General features: G+C 32.9%; 4 protein-coding genes across 4 annotated transcripts; 1 reads left to right on the top strand and 3 right to left on the bottom strand.

The window, feature by feature from the left end:
• Positions 1 to 2,090: 2,090 nt before the first annotated feature.
• On the bottom strand, positions 2,091 to 5,587 carry LOC101503419 (E3 ubiquitin-protein ligase RGLG5-like). Its single transcript, XM_004504084.4, has 12 exons — positions 5,434 to 5,587; positions 4,876 to 5,202; positions 4,355 to 4,439; positions 4,127 to 4,267; positions 3,904 to 4,017; positions 3,733 to 3,830; positions 3,536 to 3,615; positions 3,364 to 3,469; positions 3,137 to 3,264; positions 2,838 to 3,021; positions 2,659 to 2,715; positions 2,091 to 2,391 (listed from the first exon to the last, which is right to left on the bottom strand). Exons 1-12 carry the CDS (start codon positions 5,443 to 5,445, stop codon positions 2,311 to 2,313), a joined length of 1,413 nt encoding a protein of 470 aa, XP_004504141.1. The 5' UTR covers positions 5,446 to 5,587; the 3' UTR covers positions 2,091 to 2,310.
• A 2,691-nt stretch (positions 5,588 to 8,278) lies between these two features.
• Positions 8,279 to 14,100, top strand: LOC101503090 (uncharacterized protein At3g49055). Its single transcript, XM_004504082.4, has 5 exons — positions 8,279 to 10,206; positions 10,313 to 10,389; positions 10,542 to 10,653; positions 10,836 to 10,952; positions 13,404 to 14,100. The coding sequence occupies exons 1-5, from the start codon at positions 8,878 to 8,880 to the stop codon at positions 13,758 to 13,760; spliced, it is 1,992 nt and encodes a 663-aa protein (XP_004504139.1). The 5' UTR covers positions 8,279 to 8,877; the 3' UTR covers positions 13,761 to 14,100.
• Positions 14,101 to 15,076: 976 nt separating this feature from the next.
• On the bottom strand, positions 15,077 to 17,452 carry LOC101502774 (uncharacterized). The gene has a single exon (XM_073370561.1). The coding sequence runs from the start codon at positions 16,628 to 16,630 to the stop codon at positions 15,338 to 15,340; it is 1,293 nt and encodes a 430-aa protein (XP_073226662.1). The 5' UTR covers positions 16,631 to 17,452; the 3' UTR covers positions 15,077 to 15,337.
• A 156-nt stretch (positions 17,453 to 17,608) lies between these two features.
• On the bottom strand, positions 17,609 to 20,588 carry LOC101502472 (uncharacterized). The gene has a single exon (XM_012716806.3). The coding sequence runs from the start codon at positions 20,366 to 20,368 to the stop codon at positions 18,818 to 18,820; it is 1,551 nt and encodes a 516-aa protein (XP_012572260.1). The 5' UTR covers positions 20,369 to 20,588; the 3' UTR covers positions 17,609 to 18,817.
• Positions 20,589 to 24,814: the final 4,226 nt, after the last annotated feature.

The raw sequence follows: 24,814 nt of genomic DNA, 5'->3' as shown, positions 1-24,814 counted from the left end.
TTTTGCCAAATATGTAATATAGTCTTGTATATGTACTCTCTCTGGTTTCCTATATATAAGTAAAAAAAATTAACTTCTTGTTCTTTAATAAAAGTAATTAACTTCATTTAATTTTATCAAAATAATAAATAGAAACAATTGTTTTCTCTAAATTGTACTGATCTCAAAATAATAATAATGATAATAATAATAATAATAATTATTATTATTATTATTATAATAATAAAAAAAGCAATTGTTTTAAAAACATTAAGACTCCATAAACATTGACCAAAGATTTACATTTTATTTTTACACAAGATTTACATTTTTTTTCTCTAATTACATATTTTCAACAAGTGTTATGTTTGTGGTGTGACACTAATGCCACAACTTTAGTATGAGACTTTTTCCTGTGTTTTATTTCTGATTGGGTTTGACGAAATCAAAAGGATTATCAGATGCATGGAATGACATTTGAAGAATTATTTTAGGGGTTCAAGTTTATGCAAGTCAGATTACAAATTATATACTATTGACCCGCTCTATAGATAACTACCCAATATAAATTATGAACTAAGAAAAAAACCAATATAAATTTTGACAATAAAATAAAGTATATTTTAACCAAGAAATTTAATACAGGAGTATTAATTCCATAACTAATACTAATAGGAGTACTATTTATTGTTTATTTATTAATAAATCAAATAACTATATTAATGAAAAATATCTAAAGCACGAAGCATATCATAGATTCGAGTATCATTATGAATCACAAAGCAAGACCGCACCAACACAAAATAAGCACTCAAGTAGAAGAATACAACACTCAACCAAAGGTACATCCTCAAACACAATAGAAATTCAAACTTCAATCATTTGCGAGTCACAGTACTACTTAAAACCAACAAGACCCCTCAAAGAAAAATAAAAAGGTAAAATACTTCCTCTGATTTGCTATATTTTAAGAAAATAATAATTTAATAATTTTATATATTTTTAAATATATATATTCTTTAAATTTAGTTTAATTTTATTAATGTTGGTTCTCTGGGTTGTTATTTTCACAATTTAGTAATTTAAATTACATCATTATTATTTCGTTTGTAATTTGTCTCATTTTACTTAATGACTAGTGTAATTAAAAATATCTAATTATTAAAAATTCTATCAAATATTGTAATAATAAGTCCCGCATACTAATAGTTTATATTTTTCAATTTTTTCTACCATCATTTAGACATATGCATAGTCTCTAAAAATTTGATAATAAAGATTTATCCACATAATTAATATCATTTACCATTAAAGTGACATGAATAGTAAATTTACTTTTTCAATCAAATCTCAATAGTAATTTAAAAAAATAGTAAAATTTAATAAATTACATGTATAATTTAATAAATTTTAAAGGTTAATTATAAAAATAAAATATAACAATAAAATATTAAATTTAACAAATAAAAGTTAAAAAATCTGAACAAAAACTTCAAAAATAAAGTGTTAAAAAACATAAATAACTGAATTATCACTTTAGTGAAACGTAAAAAAATGGTTACGTATTCAGCCAAATAAAAATTATTATTACTTGCAAATTAGTATATCAGAAGGAGCTAAGGTAGAATTAATTGGGAATTTGAGAGAGACACCTGTACGTGTAGTGTAGCATTGCTTTCTTCATCATCATCGGAAATGGTGGAAACATAGAACGTATCGTGACTCTATCCAATTTGGTACTTTGAAGTTAAATAAACACTTCAACTTAAGCGTACTTCCAAATCAGTTGTGGATATGTGAGTATTATTACGCAAACATTGGCAACATATTTTCGGAAAATACCAATTCAACTTGCGTCACGCACTCCATACTTTTGCTTCGAATCAATTATATATTTTTTTGGTTATTGCTTCTACTACAACTTTTGCACGTTGTTGGTGTTTTCCTACAACTAGTCCTTTATCCCAATTGCTTCTCTCTTTCATACTCTCAGTCCAACCACTTGCTCTTATAATCCCTTTTCTAAAGACCCTGATGTTTAATACTAAATGATTGAGACTTTAATTTATTTTCTATTTGAAATTTTAAAAATTTAAAATGATTGGATGAACTTGATTTTAGAAATCAATTTAATTTGAATCGATTACATCAAAACTTCATGACACACAACACATACTTTATATATACATTGAGGCAATCAACCCCTATTCATTACAAATCTTCCTAACCTGACATAAGTCATATCTTTGCTCCTTTTGACCTTATCAAACTTATGTGACCGAACCTTGTTCTTGCTATGCATGCAATTGCAGTTGATAGTAGGGTGGAAGCTTAATAGAGCTTTACTCTCATATCGATTGTGCTCCGACAAATAGGGCAGAGTTCAAGGCTTTCTCCACAGTTACAACAAGTCTGTTCCATGAGAGGAAAGAAAAGTTAGTAATATATTCTTTTAAGACGACCTTAGGCTTTGTAATGCAAGGCCAAATCGTTAGCTTATAGCGGATAGCTTATTATAAGCTCATTTTTCTCTCACGAGTTTATAGTATTTTTTTATATGTTACTTCACTAACTAATAGCTTATCTGCTGTCAACTAGTTTGTCCATCATTCACTATTTTTTACCAAACACAAACTTAGATTTAAAAAAAAATCAGCAGCACATAATTTAATCAGTTACCTGATGCCCGCAACCAAAGGCCATATCCTTCCTATTAGTAAGACAAATTGGACAAACCTGCAGTTAACCATATGTGAACTATTATTGAAAGTGACAAAAAAAATTATCATTAATCACGATGTTCATGTTAGGATTAAGCAGTGTTTAAGTTGTCAAAGAATTGCATTAAATTTTAATACCTTATTGTCATATAAACCCTCAGAAGACAGTTCTGTGTTAATTTCATTGCCGTGGCTCGTATATGTATGTGTAATCTCCTGAAAACTGCTTGAATGAAAAGCTGCTGCGCCATTACTAGAAGAAGCTCTATCATATTGAGGTGGAGGTAAAGAAACCCTTTCTGGTGAATATCCCCTTTGTGTACTAATTTCATCAATGACAACATGATGCAAATTCAGTTATTATCTGAGTAAAACTTCTATAATAAGCCATAAGTGTTATATTTTACTATACAACTACATACTATTCCATCATTTACCCTAATAGGCTGTGATCTATGGTTGCTTTATATTGAGAAGGTATCTCCATCAAAGCTGCTAGAGCAAACTCTGTCTCTTTTCTGTTCGAATCCACATTCTTCGACATTATTTCGGTAAAATTCACAAACTACACACAACCAAAAAGTAAAATGTTCACATTTCTGCATAATAATAGTAAGATTTGAATATGGCAAGCTAATATATAATCATGTGAATTATACCAAACCTGAAAATTGTCAAAGGCTCGAGCTGGAATGTTATCGTCAAATTCCCTCATCATATCCCATGGTCCATCTCCAACTCCAACCAAAACTATCGACAGTGGATACTCGCTGGAATTTAACGAGTGCATAAGAATCGAGGATAGCGTATTAGAGGAGAGAAAATACACAACATACCTGGCTTTTACTATTGCATCAATTGTCTTCTTTTCCTGTGAACTTAGCTTTCCATGCTGTGTGTCAACACTTCTTGTCACCTGTGGCAAATTTCATAAGTAAAATCTGGCCAAATATTGTTTCACCAAGGTTCAAGGTTCGACCGATGCAGATTTAAACTGTACTTTTCAATGGAATGAAATGTGCATTAAAGATACCTGTCCATCAGCAATTATTAGCAATACATGATATTGGCCACCACTTTTCTCAACAATAGTCATTGCCATCTCAATAATAGGGGCAAATGAGGTAGGTCCTGTAATATGAATGCGATAAGTCACACTGAGCCTAATTCATAAATGGTATCAATATTATCGCAAAGGCAATACCTGCAAGTCGGAGGCATGGAACAATCTCTCTATATGTTGACAAAACTTCTTCAAATCCATTGCAACACCTCTCATCTGAATGGAAACTGAAGACGTCTTGATCATGTGTTGATGCTGACAGTATTAGATAAGTAGTTAGTTGATAACATTTTCTCCTATCATTTCATTAGTTAGTTTTACTATTTTGAAACAAAGACAAATGAAAAAGCATGAAGATCTTTACCATCTCCAAATCCAAAACAAGGAATCATGTTATCCTCATCAAAAGCAGATAACGTTTTCCCGATGATCGCGATTGCTTGTTCATAAGGATTTTGACCAATTCCAATGTGATGTAAACTTTTTCGATTGAATGACCTCTTCCCTGATTTTTCAAAGTGAATTACATACATTATGTACCACAACTCACCACATGAAATTCAACCATAAAGATGTCAGTAAGTGATAAAACCTGTCCATTCATTGCTCTTAGTGAAATCAATGCCAACAATGAGATTAGAAGATTCTAGGCCAGCATGTGAAAGAGCAGCAGTAACCTGTGTGCAATTATTTCATTATTTGACAAAATAGAAAACTTTAAGAGTAATTGTTGGGTGAAAACAGCTGACAGATTTTCTGTAGAAAATTAAATTATATTACTTCACTACAGAAATATATGAAATCTAAGAATAGCAATCCTGATTAATGAATAATATGTAGAAAGGTGCCATAACAGGAAGAAAATTAAGTCTAATTTAGAAAGAACTATTAGCAGCATCTCTTATTCTCCTTTCTTTTTTGTTTAATGGCATTCACATTACAGTGTTCAAGTCAATGTCCCCTTTTCCCTTTACTTTACCAAAAACATAAAAAATGTCTGATATTTTCATACACAAAACACAAATTTTCTCACATTACCAAAACAAAAAGTACAAAACACAACTATACACTAGCAAACCATAACAACAAAGCAAACACTCATAACAATCTTACCTCATCTAGAGAATGATAATCATCAGCAATCCTAGAATATCTCCTATCTAACTTCCTATTTGGCCGCGAATAATCGTGCAAAGGAGCTTGTGTTCTGGGGTGAAGTGACCTTTGATATGGATTTTGTTGTGGATATGGATATGTTGATTGTGGCTGTGGGTATCCATAGTTACTATTATCCCATGAAGATGAAGAACCATATGATGATGTTGATGATGAAACATGGCTCGTCTGAGATCCCTTTGAACTATTACCTCCCATTATTCTCTCTCTCAGAATCAATCCAAGGAAACACAAAATTACAACCAAAGCTGTAAAAGTATCGAACTGCAATTGCAAAATAAGTGTACTCAAAAAACACATATATAATACTGAAGGAACCAAATTAACTAGAGCAATGAAATTTCGAGGTTTTAAGAAAGTTTAATATGAAAGAGAAAATAAGACTAAGAAATAAATAACTCAATGATGAATGAATCAAACTAAAAATGTTTTCCACAAAAAATGCTAATTAAAAAGGAAATAACAATCACTTCAAAAACATGTTTTTCCATGTACCTCTAGATGCATTGTTTCTTCGACTAGAATTGCAAGTGAATTGTGAGAGAGAAATTAACAACAGGTGAATATCTCACGCTAATGATGTAGAATGAAGTAGCTTCTCTCCTTGTTGAACTAACAACTATATAAATGTAAGAGGAAGGTGATCAACGTGGAATTTTCATGTTTATTAGTAGGAAGAAACCAACAAGGTCAAGTCAACGACAATTGCTTAACACTTTTTTGGTTCTTACGTGCTATTGACAAGTGTGATGTAATGTATAAAATACGTTATTCTCTTTTTATATAAACTAAAAATAAAATTTTATAAAGACTAAGAATTTATTCATCATCTTCAAATATCATAAATCATCCTCACAAAATTAAATTATTGGATAAAATATGTTACTTTTTATAATTTTTTATTGGTACAATACTCTTTATAAATTTTAATATAATTTTATTTCCTATCAATAAGGTATTTGTGTTTTTCTCGATAATTATTATAAAGGAAATACTTACTGTCCATAGGAAATGTCAACTTTGCTTTGTCTGAAATTTCCTAGAAATGCTCTTCGAAAAATTCCATCAATTTTATTAAATTGGAGGAAAATTCTACAAAAATTGTTCCTCCCAGACCCTATATGTCCGTAGGCCCCAAAAAACTAAAAAATAAATTTATCGATGCGGAAGTCAAGTGTAAAATATTAATTTTAATTTTTTTAAACATTTTTATCCTGCTAGAAGAAAAATATAACTTTGAGATATTTTCAACGGCCAGAAGGACATTTCATTTATCATCTTTGATAAATTTTCTTCGGTAATTGTTTTGTTCTGGGTTGGAGTTATTACTCATATTCTATTAAATTCACATTTAAATTATAAAGAGAACATGTTATTAACACAAATCAAATTTTTAATTCAATTAAATTTCATAAACATGTCAAATAACCCAATATATTTATTTTAAGGAAAACGTTAATAAGAATTTTTGAAACACTTATTAAGAATTCAATATAAAAGAAAATATTGGTAGGTGTATAATTTATATTTTAAAATTGTAAAAAATGATATTTTTTATTCTATTTTTTTTTCTTTTAACATGTGTCATTAGCGTAACATTTATTTATGGACGATAAGGAGTAGAGTTTGTATATAGTAATATAGTATTTGACTATCCATCCATGTTATTGTAATTTAAAAAGATACTCATATATGAATCCGTACTTTTGTGATTATCATTCTTAATCTCGATACACATATTTTTCAGTACTAAGTATCCATACTCGCACTTATATTTCCTTTATCTAGTGATATTAATAGAAAAAAAATTACTAAACTAAACAAAAAATTATTTGGATAAAAACAAAATAAAATTTAGACACCAATTACCATCTTTTATGAAATTAATTGTTAACTTTATATATGTTTAAATTATAAAATATTTTATTTCACCTCCAAAAATTAAAAAGAATTTGATTAACTTTTGCTGTGATTTTATTTGAATATATTTTGATTAGTAGTCTAAATATTATTACTCATGATAATATATATATATATATATGTTATGCGAGGGTTAGATGGAGTGGATATTAAGTTACATGTACTTGCACTCATATCCACTTATTTTGAGGGTAATTACTCATGTCTACACTCATATCTTAATACATATGTTTACTATATTCATTGTAGATATTTTTTGTGGGTACCTAATAAATATGAGATCAATTAGGGGTATTTACGAGTACAAGAAAATTTACGAACCCGCTCATCCAAACCAACAACATGCATTTTGATCCAATTGATTTGAATTTGTGTCTAACATGAACTAATCCATTTAAATCCAATGATATTGAGTTCAATTAGTTAATTTAATATTTTGAATCCGCAAATCCAACTAAGAGATGTATCATATTTTTATTTATTTAATTATTTTGCTATTGACTTATAGTTAAAATCTAATTGTTGGATTATATTTGAAAATTTATTATAAATTTAATTATTTTGTTGTGTTTGTGAATTTTAAATATTTAAATTTAATTATATTTTTTAATTTTTTTTTTCGAGTTCAACTCAATCTACTCATAATTGGATTGGTTTGATTTAGATTTGATGTAAAAGTCATAAGTTAAAAACTTAACTTAACTCAGATGTGAAAATTTATCCATTTGAATATCGAATTTAGAAGAAAAAAAAAACTTAATTGCAGTTTGAGTATCTATATTTATACTGATTCATGAAATTGGTCCCCTATTTTAAAAGTCGATGGTTTTGGTATCTCTCTTAAATTTTTGAACTAAAAAAATAACGATTTAATATATTTTAAATGACGAAACATACAATTCTATTATATAGAATAATTTAGATCAATTAATTATTCTTATGTCATTAATTAAATTAAAAATATAAAAAATTTCACAAGTTAAAATTTAAATTTTTACAGCGTTTTATTTTAATTTAATATGTGTTAATCATTTTACATCGCCGTATTATATGTTATATTATTTAAAATTTCTCATATCATTATTTTTTAGTTAAAAAAAATGATCAAAACTATCGACTTTTAAAATAGAATGACTAATTTTATGAATTATTACATATATATATATAGATGGATTAAAACAACACTTAAAAAGAAAAAAAAAAACTAAACCAACTCGTATACACGGCTGATTGCAATTGGCATCCCACTTTTTATTTTAAAGATAGTATGCGACAGTATTTTAACGAGTTTAAGATTTCAAGATTATTGTTTTTTAAAGTCAAAAAAAGTTCAACATTGAATTTTATGACAGAAAATTTAATATTATTGCTAATTAATGTGTTGCACTTTGAACATCTGAAAACTAAACCAATTGAATGGGCGTTGGGGTGCACTTGCACATCTGAAAACTTAATTTATGCGTTCCGTGGCGTCTAAACCAAACTAAACCAAATCTTTCAAGAAGCACCTTCACGGTCTATTTCGCTTTAATTCATCTTTCATTCATTCATCAGCGCTACTGTCTCTGTCTTTTGTTTTTTTCTCATCGCTGTTCCTTCCAAACGAAGTTTCCTTCCTTCCTTCCGTCTTCCTCATCCACACCAATCCCCTGCGCTCACGCCTACAATACCATCTTCACTTCCAGACTCCAAAACAAAAACAAAAAATCAATTAATTATCCTTAAATCACATCCCCGTGAAAAACACACCTCCTTTCTTTTCTCTTCTTTACCATATTCTGCATATTTTAATTTTTTACTTTTAACTATTCAATTTATTTTATCACCGTAGCGGCACTTCCTTTTTTCGAATTCGAAAACATAAATTAAAATTGAGAGTTTCTCGAGAGACTGGTTGGTACGTTCTTCTTCTTCATCCGCCTATCTACCTAAAATCACAATTCGATTATTACTTCCTAATTCATATTCATCCCAATTGTTAGGGTTTATCATATTATTATTTATATGTTATTCAATTAAATGGCTGGCGCCGGCGACATAGATGCCGATACGGTGCTCAGCGACGTCGAGGACGACGGTGGAGATCCGATTCCGATTGCTTCGAATTCATCTTCGCCGGAAGACGTGTCCATTGAACGACTCCGCGAGGTTCTCAACGAGCTTGATCGGGAAAAGCAAGCGCGTCTCGCCGCCGAGAAAGCGAAGTCGGAGTTACAAACTTCCTTCAATCGATTGAAGGCGTTGGCACAAGAGGCTATACGGAAGCGCGATGAATTCGGCCGGTTGCGTGACGATGCCGTTCGGGAAAAGGAGGAGACGGCGAAACAGTTAGAGGAGTCGGTGAAGGAGCGTCAATCACTGCGATCGGAGATTGAGAATTCGAGCCATATGCTGGCCACCGGTATCGAGAAGATCTCCGCCAAAGTGAATGGTTTCGGGGGCGGAATCGCGTTGCCGCGGTCGCAGAAATACACCGGTATGGCGGCGGTGACTTACGGTGTTATAAAGAGAGCGAATGAGATTGTTGAAGAGTTGTTGAAACAGAATGATGCAAGTGTTAAGTCTAGGGACCAAGCTAGGGAACAAATTGAGCAAAGGAATTACGAAATTGCCATTGAGGTTTCTCAGTTGGAAGCAACCATTAGTGATTTGAGAGATGAGGTTGCCAAGAAAACCTCTGTAATTGAGGGTTTGGAAAAGGATTTAGCACTTAGGGATGAGAAATTTAATGAGGTTTCTGAGAGTTTAAGGAAGGAAGAGAGTGAGGGTTTGCAGTTGAAGGAGCTTGTTAATGAGTGTGAGGACAAGTTGAGTAAGTTAGAATCCAAGACGGAATCGTTGAGGCCTTTGTTGATTGATCAGTTGAGTTTTGTGTCCAAGATTCACAATCAGATTTGTAGTGTTGTTAAGATCATTGATGATGGTGGTAATTCGGAACTGTCTGAATCGTTGTTTGTGGCGCAAGAAACAGACATTGAAGAGAATATAAACGCCTCTTTGGCTGGGATGGAACTCATACATGAGTTGACTAGGGTTGTTGTTCAAAAAGTTAGGGATGTGGTTGAGGAGAAGAATCGTGAGATCAAGAGTTTAGATGAGAGTGTGAATAGGTTAGTTAAGGAAAAGGATCAAATTGGTTCTCTGCTTAGGAGTGCTTTGTCAAAGAGGATGACATCCGATCCGTCGTCTAAGAGAAGTGAGCTTTTTTTAGCTGCAGAAAATGGATTGAAGGAGGCTGGGATAGATTTCAAATTTAGTAAGCTTCTTGGAGATGGAGGAAAGCTTACAGCTTCAAATGACAAGTCGAACAAAACAGAAAAAGAAGAGGAAGATGAAATTTACTCATTGGTTAAGTTTTGATTTCTTTTTCTGGTTTTTAATGAAACTTGTTGTTCTCGTCTAAGTTTACGATTTGAAGATACTTTGTTGAGTTCTTTATGTATTCATTGTGCAGGCTGGTGCTCTTGAGGATGTTGTTAAGGCATCTCAGCTTGAGATCATTGAGCTGCAGCACACTGTGAATGAATTAAGGTAGTTGACATTTGACTCAAATGCACAGTTGTTTACTATTTGTCTAACTTAAGAGTTTGATAAATGAAAGCATTCTCTTCATTACTCACTGCAGTATCTAGTGGTGCTGACGTCGTAACTTTTTTCTTTGCATATTGCTTAACTGCATTAAGGGCAGAGTTGAGTTTACTTAAGCAGCACATAGAAGCCCAAACCAAAGAACTCGATCACAGAATGCACCGGATAGAGGAACTCGAAGAAAAGGAGAGAGTGGCAAATGAAAATGTAAGCTTAATCAAGTTCGCTTTAAATTTAATTTGATCTAGTTTCTTTTGTGAAGGTTTTATATTTTGTAGAATGTAGACTCTGTTTGTGTAGTTCTAGGCTGTGAGTAATTTGTGAGAGGTATTTGATGCCAATACTTTTCCATTTCCAAGAATCAGTTGCCCTCTTTGTATGTAATGCAGATCGAGGGCCTAATGATGGACATTGCGGCTGCTGAAGAAGAAATTCACAGATGGAAAGTGGCAGCAGAGCAAGAAGCTGCTGCAGGCAGAGGTGTTGAACAAGAATTTGTGGCACAGGTATGGAATGCTATCTGTTAGCAATGTTGTTTTGGCATGTGATAGAAACTGGTAATCATAACAAGGAAACTGACTTGAATACTGACTTTTATTGATAATATCACTAAATAATGATTTTTTTATTGATGTATTACAAGAAACACACTAGAAACAATTTTAGAGATAGGATGGTCTATGATTACAAATGGCTCCCTCCCAAGATATTCGAGAGTCTTGGTCTCTCCCTTCCCAATCCTTATTCCAAATAACCAACCCCTTCTCTTGTCTAGAACTTCCGTATTTATTACAACAATTCATAAAACACACATAATAAAAACTGCACGCACATATCTGCCAACACATAAGCATTACTGCACAATTGGTACTTATTAGTGATATGGGGCTAACAGCATGCTTGCTATCTTTGGGGGGTGTAATTGAATAAGTTTTTAAATTGCAGCTGATTGCATTTATATTTTATTTACAATTTTATTCATTGGCCATTTGGCATGTAGTCCAGCTTTAGTTGTGCAATGGTTAATTGAGGACTGCAAAATTTGCAGTTAATTTAGTATATAAGCTGGTTGCCAGTGATTCCATGTTTTTGTCAATTCGATCACGGGAATCATATTTTATACATTCAACATCTGATGCTACCTTTGCCCTTAAGGTTTACGGTCTTCCGAAATTTTTTCACTGTAAATCAAGGCAATTAAGAGTGCCATATACATATAGTGCAGTGCAGTGTCCTGCAGCTGGAGTGCCAAACCACACCGAACATTACATTTATGTGGAGCAGCAATAGTGGTCTTAGGTGCAGGCGGATAGTAAAATAATCACTGTTGTAGTGGCTGCCTTGGTTTAACAACCATTAAATTTTAAATCCCTGATTCTTCCCTTTTTATTTCAGCTACCCTGCATTCTTTTTAAATGAATTTTCACAATTTATAAGTTTCCCCCCATCAGAATGAAATAGAATTCACAATTCTTCATTTTTTGAAGTTCGACATGTGTCCATCTAAGTTGTTGTGCTATTCTCGTACACCCAAACTTCTCCAGCAGGGAATGAACACATTTTCCAGGAGAGAATAGTAATTTTAGTCATTGAAATAGTAAGGGTCGGTCAATTTAGTCCCTCAAATTTACGAGATATCAAATTAGTCCGTTAAATTAAAGGATATCAATCAACCTTGTCCCTCCATCAAAATATTTCTTTAGTAAACATCCATCTAAACAAATAAAAGACATGCATATTGGCTGAAATAGTATTTTGCTACATCAAAGCAATCATAAAACCTCTATAATTGTGGTGCAGTATTTGAAAAAATGACTAAATTGATTGATATTTTTCACTTTATAAGACTAAATTGTTCTTTCGGAAATTTGAGGGACTGATGTACCCATGCCTTGATTTTTCTTAAATGCATATTCCGTATCCGTACTTGTACTTGTAACCTCTGTCGACGCTCTCCTTCCAGACTTAGTTCATTGTTCATAACTTCATGCTGTGTTTCTTTTCAATGTGAGACACACCCTCTTTTCCATCCTCTGTTAATCTCTTTAATCTGAAGATTGTAGATTTTTTTTTGGAGGTGTAAATGACCTGATCATTCCTGAAGTATTTAAGTATGGCTTTTTAAGTGTTTTTGTTTAGTGGTTTTTTCAAGCTCAGAATCAGAAATTAGGCTTGATTACTTAAATGACTCAAGCTCAAGCACTGCAGGATAGCTCTTGAATTACCTGAAAAGTTGTAATTTTCTTTTGTACATTTTCCGATAGTCATAATTTTTTATTATTATCTTATATTTATTATCTAATGTCATTTTTCAAGAGTCATAATAAGGACAAAAAAATCAAGCCATAAACAAACTAAATGGGCCTAGCTCGTGCTTCAAATTTTTAAACAAGTCAAACCCGAGTCTTAAATGTGGCTTGCTTGAATAAATGAGTTGAAGTTTGAATAATTTTTTTTTCTTTCGCTAGCCTAGTCTAAACTTAAAGCACTTTGCTTGGCTTCACTCGTTTACACTCCTTATTCTAGCTCCTTTTTGATGCAGCCATGGCATAATATTACTCACAACCGACTCAATTGATCCCTTCAGCTTCAGTATTTCTCATTGTTATTGATTTGTTTACTAAGCCTTCACGGGGGCTGTTGGTCTAGACTTTAGACTACGACTTCTATTATTGATGGCATGCCATTGATTTCGGGCTTTTTTGCAGCATTTATTTGTGTGCAGTATAGGTTACATTTTTTCCATTATTTTTGGTGTAGTGGTCATCCTGCTATAGGTTTTTTTGGGGTGGCTGCACTGCTTGGGGATTAATTAATTAGGCTGTAAATACAGTAGATTGATATTTTAAGATAAGGTTAAAAAAATATTACCTGTTGATGGATACTACCACTCTTCCTTCTATTGTCAATTAACGTTTGAGTATTCTTAGTCATAATTGCTGGTTGCAATTCTGCAGTTGTCAACGCTTAAGCAGGAACTTGAAGAGGCAAAGCAATCCACGTTGGAGTCAGAGAAGAAATTAAAATTCAAAGAAGAGACAGCTGCTGCTGCCATGGCAGCCAGAGATGCAGCAGAGAAATCTCTCAAGTTGGCAGACACGAGGTCTTCTAGACTAAGGGACAGAGTGGAGGAACTCACTCATCAGCTCGAAGAGTTCGAGAATAGAGAAGACTTGAGGGGACGAAGTAGGCCTAGATATGTATGCTGGCCGTGGCAGTGGCTTGGCTTGGACTTTGTTGGAATTCAGCAACGGTCTGATACACAACAGCAAACTGTTTCTAACGAAATGGAGCTTTCCGAACCTCTCTTATAAACGGACGTTTTCTTCTTTTTCCTTCCTCTTGTGTATTTATGTTTCTTCAATTTTATGTCACAGAAATACAGAATGGTAGTTAATAGTAAACAACCCGTTCCACCATTTCTTAATGCAGCAAGCAACACGGTGGTGTTGGTCGACCATTGTCATGTTGCAGCAGCATTTGGCTTGAGTAACTTGCTATTGCAATGTGGTTATGCTGTATATTCCTTTCATGGAAGCATTCCACATATAGTGTCTTTACATTCCAGTGACAGAAAAGTCCATACATGGTTGTGTTTTCAATGCAAGACTGAAGCTTGTCTACTAGACGATGAAACTACATTTTTTTTCCCCCTATTTGGATTACTTTTTCTTTTCCTCGGTTGAAAAAATTGAAGGCTACAATGAGTGTATGAAGAACGATTAAGGATAAATTAAGTCCAATTTAAAATCTAAGATAATATCACCAACACGATTTGGGTTAAGCAGAAGAAATTAACCTTTTATAATTAGCGAATCAAAGTTTACATCTCGGTTGAGAAGTGTGTATATTTAGTGTCAGATAATGTTTGATATATGGTCAATATGATTATAGTAGGAAATATTTGAGGAAGAAAAAAAAAACTAAGATGGTATATCAACGGTTTTCTATTGAATTATCTACTAAGAATATAGATAATATGGTTATCTATTGGAATATCCACTAGAAGTTTATATAGAATGACGCTTCCACATTTTAAGCCAATTTTTCGAAGATGACTTGGGCTAAATTCTAAAACTATCAAGACTAATATTAAAAGACTAAAATTTTATAAGGAATAAAAATATATTTAATTCAATTATTAATTTCAATTTTTATTTACTAATAAAACTCATCCATGATTATTTGTCTTAATCATAACTCATTTCAAATTGCATGAATGCCAATGTTGTTTAATGGAGATTCTAATTTCTATGTAGTGGCGGATTTCGGACTAACTTTTTTTAGGGGGTCAATATAGTGTCCAGTTAAGTGTTCCTTTTATTATCAAGTTTTGCACGTGAGAAGAGTTCAGTTCTGGTGAATGCTTTGATGAATTTGTACTTTTAAAAAGGCTTTGAAACTTCATGTGCATGATTGGCTTGCTACTTGCATTGTTCATGCCTTGTAAACCAACCCTTGTTCCCTCATAAAAATTTCCATAGTTAATAATTAAATTAACATACAAAGAATTAATAATATCACTGTCTCGGAATGATTATATATATCAACAAGAATTGTTCATTCATATTGCAGTTTCTTGATATGCTGTTTGCTTAAGTTGGAGGAGTTGATGCATTAACCATCTACGTCAAGCTAACTTCTTATAGTATTGAAAGTTGATTTACTGATTAACTGTTATTAATAAATGTAACAATATCTGATTATTCTAGTGCAGAAAAAATTGAGATACAAATTTGTAGTTTTAAGATAAACTACATGTTCAAGAATTAAAATATAAACGTTAACCCCTTAATATATAATTTAAAGGAAGAATAGTCAAAATAGTAAAACCAAAACCCCCCAAAGGACAAAAAAAGAATACCAATGTTACAAAATCTGTGTTGCCAAATCATCGTTTTGTTCTACACTTCTTTTTGATCAATATCCCTTCAGGAGGGCGTGCCACCAAGATATTGCAAAGGCCATAAAGGTTATATGAATACCTTAAGATAGCTCCTAGTTTTGATCTTGCCCTGAAAACTCCCCTCACTTCAAGCAAAACACCATTGCTTTCCATTTGTTTCGTGAGCCTCTGAGCTTCTCGTAGCGGCAGCTGAACTTGACTTGTTACCATATGAATATATGCAAATCTTGATTGAACTCGTGCAGCTGAGAAAGGCTCGACGTATTGAGTAGCAATAAGGGTACTTCCATAGTACAGATAAATTATCACTGAGCTGAAATCCACATGCACTTTCTTGTTTGGATTTGTGAAGTTTGTCAGCATAGTTACATCAGCATTGAGTAGATAACCAACATCAAGATATGCAGCATTTAAGGTGATGCTAGAGACATCAAAATGAGGAATTTGTGGACGAAAAACCAAGTACACTATTAGGACTATTAAGCCTCCGATGATTATGATAAGCCAAAATATTACACACAAGCAAGCACCCATCCAAGTTATGGGTTGTGACTTTTGTTCTTTAGGAAACCTTATACCACTGTGACGCCGATCTTGGTGTGATGGCAGCGGTCTCCGAGCCTCGGGAGATTGATCAAGTCGTGGTGGTAGTACTGATGGCTCTTGAAAATTTACCCTTGACTTGCTTGGTCGAAAATCGTGATCTTGATGCTTTTTACGCGAACCTCCACGATGTGGTTGGCTGCGGCTTCCCTTGCGTGGAGCTTGTAAACTAGGTGATTGATGGTGATCTTCTTGCTCCAGTTGCAATGGAAAATGATCATCACGATTTGCATGCAATGGAACATGATCTTCGTGATGGGGAGACAATGGAAAATGAGGTTGGTGATGAAGAGATACATCTTGTATAGGTGCTGGTACGGGAGTAGATGGTTGGCCGCGGTAGTGTTGGTGTGGCACTTTTGGAATAGGTTGTTGCTGCTGATCTTCATGTCGAGGTCGGGGTGGCCTAGAAATGTGAGGGTTGGTTTCTCGACGCTGTGGTTGGCTGCGATTTTCCTTGTGTGGAACCTGTAAACTAGGTGGTTGGTGATGATCTTCTTGCTCAAGTTGAAATGGAAAACGATCATCATGACGTGGGCGCAATGGAACGCGATCTTCATGATGGGGTGACAATGGAAATTGAGGTTGGTGATGATGAGATACATTTTGCTGCTGATCTTCATGCTGAGGTTGCAGTGGTCTAGAAAAGTGAGGGTTGGTTTCTCGACGAGGCATGGTTGCTGTGGAAAATGTACAATGAAGAGAATCAGCAGGCTAATACTATGAAAAAGTAATTAAGATAATGAAAACCAGGACAAATCAAATACAAAACAATAATTAAAAGGCATAAAAGAATGAGAATGACTTCATGAGAACTTCAAGGATGATTCACGTACAGGCAAAGAATCAGACATAAGCCAAGTATGTGGGCCTACTTTTTTTATAATTTTCACTTTAACACTGGATTTCAGTCTTTCAAACATGAGGTGATAATGGGAATCTAAGTGCTGAAATTTTGATGCCAGTTGCTATTTGACTATAATAATATTGGGAATCTGAGTCAACAATAGAGAACAAAACCTTGTATGAATTTGGAAGTGAAATGGATTTTTGGACTAACAGATTTCATAATGATCAGAGTCCTTTTCAAATTTATCATTTCGAAAAGAAAAAAAAAAAAAAAAACAGTTTACATTAATTTTTCAATTTACATGCAAACAAGACCAACTGCGCAAGATACCTTTCCTCTACTTTGGTCCAAAGTACATGGACCACAAACCTACGGATTACAAGTTCAAGAACCTTAAAAAGTTAAAAGCACTCGATAGGCCAGAGGAACCCATCAAGTTTTGAGTGAACATTCCTTCAATTAAAAAGAAATCACTATGACTAGCAATAAATAACTCAAAATTTGAATAGAAGAAGATATAACATTTAGTCTTTTAGAATTACAAGTCAAAAAGAGAAGCTAAAGCCAGATTCTTCTTTTCTTGTCTTCAGCTTCAATTCACTATATTATATCCAAGAATAGATAGCGTATATAGTTAGCAATCCCCAAAAACAGTCTTCCTCCTCTTCCCTCCACCCTACCCAGAAACAGTCCTCTTGCATTCTTTAGTTTGTTTTGTATCACAGAAGTTGGCAGACAAAAGCATATTGAAAATTATTTTTCGATAATAAAAGAATAAGCTGAAGTTAAAGGAGAAACATATGTGTAAATAAATGAATGATTAGGGTGACATTTCATTAGAGAAGCTTCAAGTGCTGTACTGCAGATACAGATAGAAGCATCAACATTCACCAAAAACAATCCTAATATTGGTCAGAAAAGTTGGAACTTATGACAGTATAGTCCAACAAATACATATGATTTCTATTCTAATTCAAATCTGTGAAAATCAGAAGACATACACAACTTGTGCCAGCATCACAGTTTTTCAAGAATCTAATAAATATGAACTTTGAAACCTAACAAGGCTACCCTGTGGATCTTGCATTTTTGTAATTCTCGGTTGTGCAATATAAGTCTAGATATACACAAACAGTAACCCGTCAATCTGTTACTGAATGTTCCATAATGCTTGAGGTATGAAACCTTGGACGTCGGCCACAAGATGCAGTTTGCAATGAATGCTTTATATCCATGGTCAAGCATCTGCTCTGCAAGACATCAATTCACAGATGGTATGTATGGTAATACCATAAACCTTGTCCCGGTGAAACAAAAAAATATCTACTCAATAATATTAAAGATTGTTATCCCAAGAAGGACTTTATACTCTAATTGGTAGAATAGAACCATAAAATGACAAAAAGTTCATGATCGAAGTGTCTGCTACACTGGGCCGGATACAAGTCAATCTGAAGTCTGAACCATAGTATTCAGAATCACTCTTACTCCAAAGAAACAGCAACTTAATTTATATAAGCAGCTGAAATGATTTCAACCAAATCATCAATTACTGATATCAATTGTGCTGTGTGAGATTCAAATCAATAGCACTCTGTGTATAAAAATGGCCAAAGGGTATAATGGGTATATTGTATTGACGAAAACAATCCGCCAGCTGAAAGTCTGATGACAGTATGAAACAAAACTTGCACACCACTTCCTTTGGCAAGTAGAAACCATTACATGATTGTCCTTGTTACGGAACCTCTACCAGAAGCTGCGCAGGGAATTAGTGTCTTATACAATGCAAATGTAAGTATGATCATAAAAAAGGCATGGGATTGCACCATGAGCACTTGAGCAGCATGCAAATGGTTATACCGATATGCAAGTGCCATTGCCTGCCCTGCAGAAAGAAAGCAACTTCACCAGTTTGCTACACCTTAGGAGAAAAACATTTAAGTCGCTCGTCCTTTTGAAAGACAGGCGTGATGAAATTAAGAGGATCAAAATGCAAACCAATGCAATGTTCATGTGCCATCCCTTGATTTCATAGCATTGACTAGAGTCTCAGAGAGACGTCTGTCAAGAGTGAATCCTTTTTCCATCATCTGATCCCAAACCTTACATGCCTCTGAAATCTTGTTTTCCCTAATGAGCCCTCCAACTATCAACTTGAAAGTGACCCCGTCCGGGTATAATCCTTTATCCTGCATTTCATCGTATAGACACATGGCATCCATAACTCTAGAAGCCTTGCAAAACCCATTTATGAGTGCATTGTATGAGACCACATCTGGACTCACTCCATTCTCCACCATGTCACAAAAAACACCATGAGCAATATCAACCTTCCAGGCCTTGCACAGCCGGTCAACTATTGTTGTATAGAATATTAAATCGGGAACAATCCCCATCGTCGTCATTTGATCAAGAAGCTTCTTGGCAACATCAGAACCACCTTCCTTAAAAAACGCTTCTATAAGTACAGTGAACGTTATCACATCCGGTTGAATCCCTTTCCTACGCATTTCCTCAAACAACTCATAACCTCTCTCAATCCGCCGCGCCTTACAAAAAGCCGCAATTATAGTATTGTAAGAGACAACATCACACATCCCTTTAGTTTGCATCCTCTTAACCATAGTCAAATAAGCTCTATCCACCTGATTAGCCTTACAAAAACCCTTGAGCAGCTCATTATAACTATACAAATCAGGCTCCACACCACTCCTCTCCATACTCTCCACCAACTTCACCACCTCATCAAGCATAACCTCATCACAACAATAATTCAACAAAATATTATAAGTAACCAAATCAGGCACACAGCCATTCCTACTCATAAACCCTTTAATCGCCAATGCCTTATCAATCCTACCCATCCTACAAAACCCACTAATCAAAGCATTATAAACCAAACAATTAACCTTAACACCACCATTAATCACACCAACAATAAGTTCATACGCCAAATCAACATTGCCAGCACTACACAACCCAACAACAAGCGCAGCACAAACCTTAAAATCAGGCTTCAACCCTTTCTCAATCAAACTACGCCAAACACGAGCAACCTCGTCAACCCTTTTAGCCTTACACAAAGCATTAACGATAATGTTATAAGAAACAACATCAGGCTCTCTTCCTTTCAAAGGCATGGTGCGAAACAATTGAAGAGCAGTTTCTAGTTGATTTTCACGGCAGAGAAGGTTAAGGTAAATGTTAAAAGCCCAAATATCAGGAACAAAACCTAAAGCGTCCATGTCACGGAGAAGATAATCGATTAGGGAGAAGTTTTTGACGGAACAGAGAGCGGCGATGAAACGGGAATAGGTGAAAGGGGTGAGGGAGAAACCGTTGGGGATGACGTGGCGGCGGTAATAGGATTGGGCAAGGTCGAGATGAGAGTGACGGATGAGAACGCCGATGAAACGGTTGTAGTCGATGCTGAAAGGGCGAGAATTTGTTTGGGACATTTCGTCGAACAGTTTGATGGCAGTATCGATGAGACCAGCTTTGACGTAGTAGGATATTTGAGAACGGTATAGTAGGCGCCGTGCAGCGACACTATGATACATATCACAGGTTTTCCAAATGCATAGCAGCAACGTTCATTCATTTGTTCATTCATTCATCAACTATGTTGTATTTGTGTCCTTGTTCTTCTTATTCCTCGGACGAGGGAAGGGAAGACAAACACTAGTACTCACTACTCACTTGATAGTTTTTATTTTATTTTTTAAAGTAAAAATAAAATAGAATTTTTCATTTTTGAGTTTTTGGAACAATACTGCCTGCGGGTGAAGCGGTTTTCAGAGTTTGATTGGGCTATGGGATTTGAGCTGTTCTAGTCGGACCAACACTAACAAAAAGTTGTAGGACCAATGCTACTAACATCTATTTTTCGCTACATACACCCTCTTCCTTTTCTTTATTTGAATGAAATTATCCAAATAACTCATTCCCATATACTCTATTTTTTCCATTGGTCTCCCAAGGAGATGTAAATAGGTTATATCATGTTATGGTTTACGAAGTGTAAAAAAAATATAATATAATTTTAGTTCTTTATTTTTTATTTAAAATTTATTTTGGTCTTTTATTTTTTTATTTATTTTGATTCTTTATCTTATACATAACATTTATTTTAGTACTTAATAGAATAATAAATATGTATAATTTTATGAAAATAAATTATTAAAATGACTATTAATTAAAATTTAAAAGACCAAAATTATATTTAAAAAAATTAGATATGATATGCTATTTAAAGTTTGTTATCCTATTTAAAGTTTTGTTAAGTTTTTGAAAATTTGATATGATATGTTATCCTATTTAAAGATATGTCAAGATCTATTTTAATGTATAACATAAAATTTTAGAGCATCTAATTTTATATGACACTTATTTAAATTTTATTTTAGAATAATATATTTAAATATGTTAAAAATTGATGTAGTTTGATATGCATAAATTATATAAAAGTCTACCAAATTTATTACGACCTAATAAAAACTACAATATTTAATATAATTATAGTAATAGTAATTTATGTCTCTGACAGTTTTTTGGTGACATGTAGTATGAGTAGTATGATGTTTTTATCTAAAGAGGTTGTGACATTGACTAGACTATAGACTAAAGTCGGTCAATCTAGCATATTTTCACTATGGTTTCTGCCTTTTTTTGTATGACTAGCCTCTTGTCATGTCTACACACTAATACTAATGAAAAAATAGACCGCTTTAGAGTGCACTTGACAAGTGGGATGGTGGTGAGAAAATGTCGAATTCAACAATGCAATTTAGTTCAATTTTTGAGAAAAAAAGGTAAATGAATCTAAAGAGTCAAAGAATTTGTGATTCAATTTGGATTACTTCCTTTTAGATGGGATCAATTCATTCGATTTTTACCATCACACAATAATATATGTATACTATCTTAAATGACATAATATAAAATAGGTTTAAAAAGAGATAAATGTGGTATTTCTCTTTTTTTATTTTAAGTTTCAGTTTTTTTCTATTTTTTTATTTTAATTCTTTTATTTTTTAAATACTAAATTAAATATTTAAATTATTATAATAAATATTTTGAGTAATTAAAGAACAAGTTTATTTAAGCGGAAAAAAAATTAATATGGCATGATTTCCACATCACCCTGTTTAATTGTCGCATCATTAAAATTAAAAACTAAATTGAAAATTAGGCAAAATATTCAAAATTTCATAAACAAATAGACTAAAATTGCGTAAAAAAAACTATGGGGACTAAAATTGTAGATTGAACAAAAAAAGAGATCAAATCTACATTTAAATTTATAAAATAAAGGCGAAAATAATATTGACATATACTAGTATGAAACTCTAATTGCATATTAGTTGTAAAGTTTCAAGCTTTGACGATAACAATCAATTTGAGTATTAAGGGCACCTTATCAGTCCTTATCCAAACTAAAAAAATATCTCAATATTCCTTATCGTGATTGAGTTGCAACAACTCTTAAATTAAGATAAGATTTCCACGAGTGGATCAATCAAATGGATTCAGTTATCGAACAACTCAGAGCCTAAAACTACTATAAATAGAGGATTCATAGCATACAAGAAGTTAGGGGTAAACGTCATTTGATTACCATCTCGAGGTGATCAACTTTGTTTTCTCAAACAGAAACGTTGGCGCTTACTGTGGGTCGAGCTTCATTAAAACTAATATTTGCCTCTAGATTTCTAGCATCACATTTACTAGAAGTAATGCTTGACACAAATCGCTACAAGAGGAACCAAGTTACCAGAATCACAACTCTAATATGCAGAAAGAACGATCTGAGAGACGAGAATCATACTTGAATAGAAAACGACCAACAACTCTAAAACATGAATGTGAAGATACCATAGAAGTCATTGATGCCAAAATCAAACGAGGAAGACGATGATCTAGAAGATGAAAGAGAAAGTACCAACAGGTCAGACAACTTGATAGTAAAACTCAATCTAGAATATCTAAAAGGGAATATGCAACAATGCTTCCCTTTGTCTTAGAGGTCACGAAGGAGCTAGTCCAAAGCAAGTTCCAACTAGCATCAATAGAAAAGTAGGATAACAAACATGATCCCCACGAGCATTTAACATGGTTTAATGCTCATCTTCAATTACTAAATGCCTTTGATGATATTAAGTGTCAAGTATTCCCAAGCACCTTGAAGAGAAGATCTCTCAATTAGTTTCTCTACTCTTGAATAACACGGTGCAATTGTAGAAGTAGTTAGAGAAAATGTTTATCTCGAGATTCACCACAAGTCAATTGACATAAAAAATAAAAATAAAAATTATACACACTTAGTGAGATTATAACATACTTCAAATGAATCACTTAATTAATTCATGGACCAATATAATGATGAAATGACTTAGATAAACAGTCTCAACCTAGTAGTATCACTACATGTTATGGTATTAGGCCTAAAGCTATACCCATTTTCATACTCTTTTTCCAAAAAACCAATAGAATCTCTATAAGAGCTTCAAAGAAACGTTGTAGATTACTTCAATATGGAAGATGTTGCAACAACCAAGGAAGGTAAATAGAAAAACAAAGCAGTAGGACGTTGGATGCAAAGGTGCTTACAAACTAGTTCAAAGACTTTAATAAACGCCAATCTATAATGATGTAGTTGGGAATGGACATCATTCAACCTATGCAATACTTTATTCTCAATATTGGAAAATTATGTCTCATCTTCAGTCTTGAGAATAAAGTTTCATAAAAATACATCAATCCACTTCTTTCACAAGGGATTTTCTCATCACAAACCTTAACATTTTGATTTGGCAACTTATGCCTGCTATCAATCCCCCGTCGAAATCATTCTTAAACATGTCAGTTAAACCAATTATTAAGCCTGAGTTGCAACGAATCTTAAACCAAAGAAATATCTCAACAAACCCTATCATGACTAAATTGCAATGTCTTTTAAACCAATGTAAGACTAGACAATATAAGGTTGAAACCCATTTAGTTTTATCATTAAAATATTTTAATTTGCTCTAATATTTTTAAAATTAAGTTGTAATCTTTAGTTCCTTAATAATTTTAGGTAAAAATTATGTTGAGATTCTTTATCTTATTTTTCTAATAATACTTCAGTCATTTATTTTTTATTTAGACTTTTTATTATTTAAAACATCTATAAAATTATCAGTTTTCATGTTTAGTTAAAAAAATGTTTATTTGTGTTAAATAATGTCTATATGACAAGGTCAGGTTGAATAAAAGAATTCAAATTAAATAAATTATTGTTAATCAAACTCTTGAATTTATGAGTCTATGTTCTTCATACCCTGAATTTTTGAATTCCTTTTCTTTTTTTTAATGGTTCAAATATTAATCGTTATTTTAATTTTATTATTGATCGAGTGGCCAATACTTACACAATTGAACGGAAAAAGAGAAGAGGTGACGTGGGTTTGAACCCATACACCAACACGTATGTCCCAATAGTGTTTACCACTACACTACAACATGAAGGATGAATAGGAATAGGTTGATTATTTGTATTTGGATTACAACAACAATCAACAAGTGATGAATTAGTTAATTTGTTTTTATTTTTCTGCAAGATCATGCTAAATATCACCTATTTAAAAAGTTTGTAAAGTTTTTCTTTTCCTAATGTATTTGTGGATTAATGAAGTTTGATGGTTTTGAAATTTCTACCGTATTGTTTGAGAGAGTTTTACACTTCTGCTTTTTCAAATTATTTTTACATTTTTTAATCTATTATATCTAATTAAAGGACATGATTTTTTTTTAATCCATTTTTTGTTGGTTTGAATGAATGTCACTAAATTATACTAAAGATCAAATATGTCAAGGCAACTGGTTTTCATTTCTTGAGTGAGATTTGATTTAACGATGAATGGGAATAAATTGACAAAAGGGGAAGAAAGTAACCATGCATTATGAGTTTGAAAAGAAAAAAAATCAGAATTGAAGGGGATTTAATAAACCTTAATATATTTTAT

This window comes from Cicer arietinum, chromosome 6 (genome assembly GCF_000331145.2).
Source record: "Cicer arietinum cultivar CDC Frontier isolate Library 1 chromosome 6, Cicar.CDCFrontier_v2.0, whole genome shotgun sequence".
NCBI classification, from domain to species: Eukaryota; Viridiplantae; Streptophyta; class Magnoliopsida; order Fabales; family Fabaceae; genus Cicer; species Cicer arietinum.
Note: the sequence above shows the minus strand (reverse complement) of the source record. Positions and strands in the feature narration are given on the sequence as shown.

Excerpts from the sequence above, each read along its gene's own strand:
- LOC101502472 (XM_012716806.3), bottom strand. The coding sequence starts at position 20,368 with ATGTATCATAGTGTCGCTGCACGGCGCCTACTATACCGTTCTCAAATA.
- LOC101503419 (XM_004504084.4), bottom strand. Across the intron at positions 4,440-4,875 it reads ATTATCATTCTCTAGATGAG|GTTACTGCTGCTCTTTCACA; the intron begins GTAAGATTGTTA and ends AATTGCACACAG. Across the intron at positions 2,392-2,658 it reads CCTTTGGTTGCGGGCATCAG|ACTTGTTGTAACTGTGGAGA; the intron begins GTAACTGATTAA and ends CTCATGGAACAG.
- LOC101502774 (XM_073370561.1), bottom strand. The coding sequence starts at position 16,630 with ATGCCTCGTCGAGAAACCAACCCTCACTTTTCTAGACCACTGCAACCT.
- LOC101503090 (XM_004504082.4), top strand. The coding sequence starts at position 8,878 with ATGGCTGGCGCCGGCGACATAGATGCCGATACGGTGCTCAGCGACGTC. Across the intron at positions 10,207-10,312 it reads AAGATGAAATTTACTCATTG|GCTGGTGCTCTTGAGGATGT; the intron begins GTTAAGTTTTGA and ends TTCATTGTGCAG. Across the intron at positions 10,390-10,541 it reads CACACTGTGAATGAATTAAG|GGCAGAGTTGAGTTTACTTA; the intron begins GTAGTTGACATT and ends AACTGCATTAAG.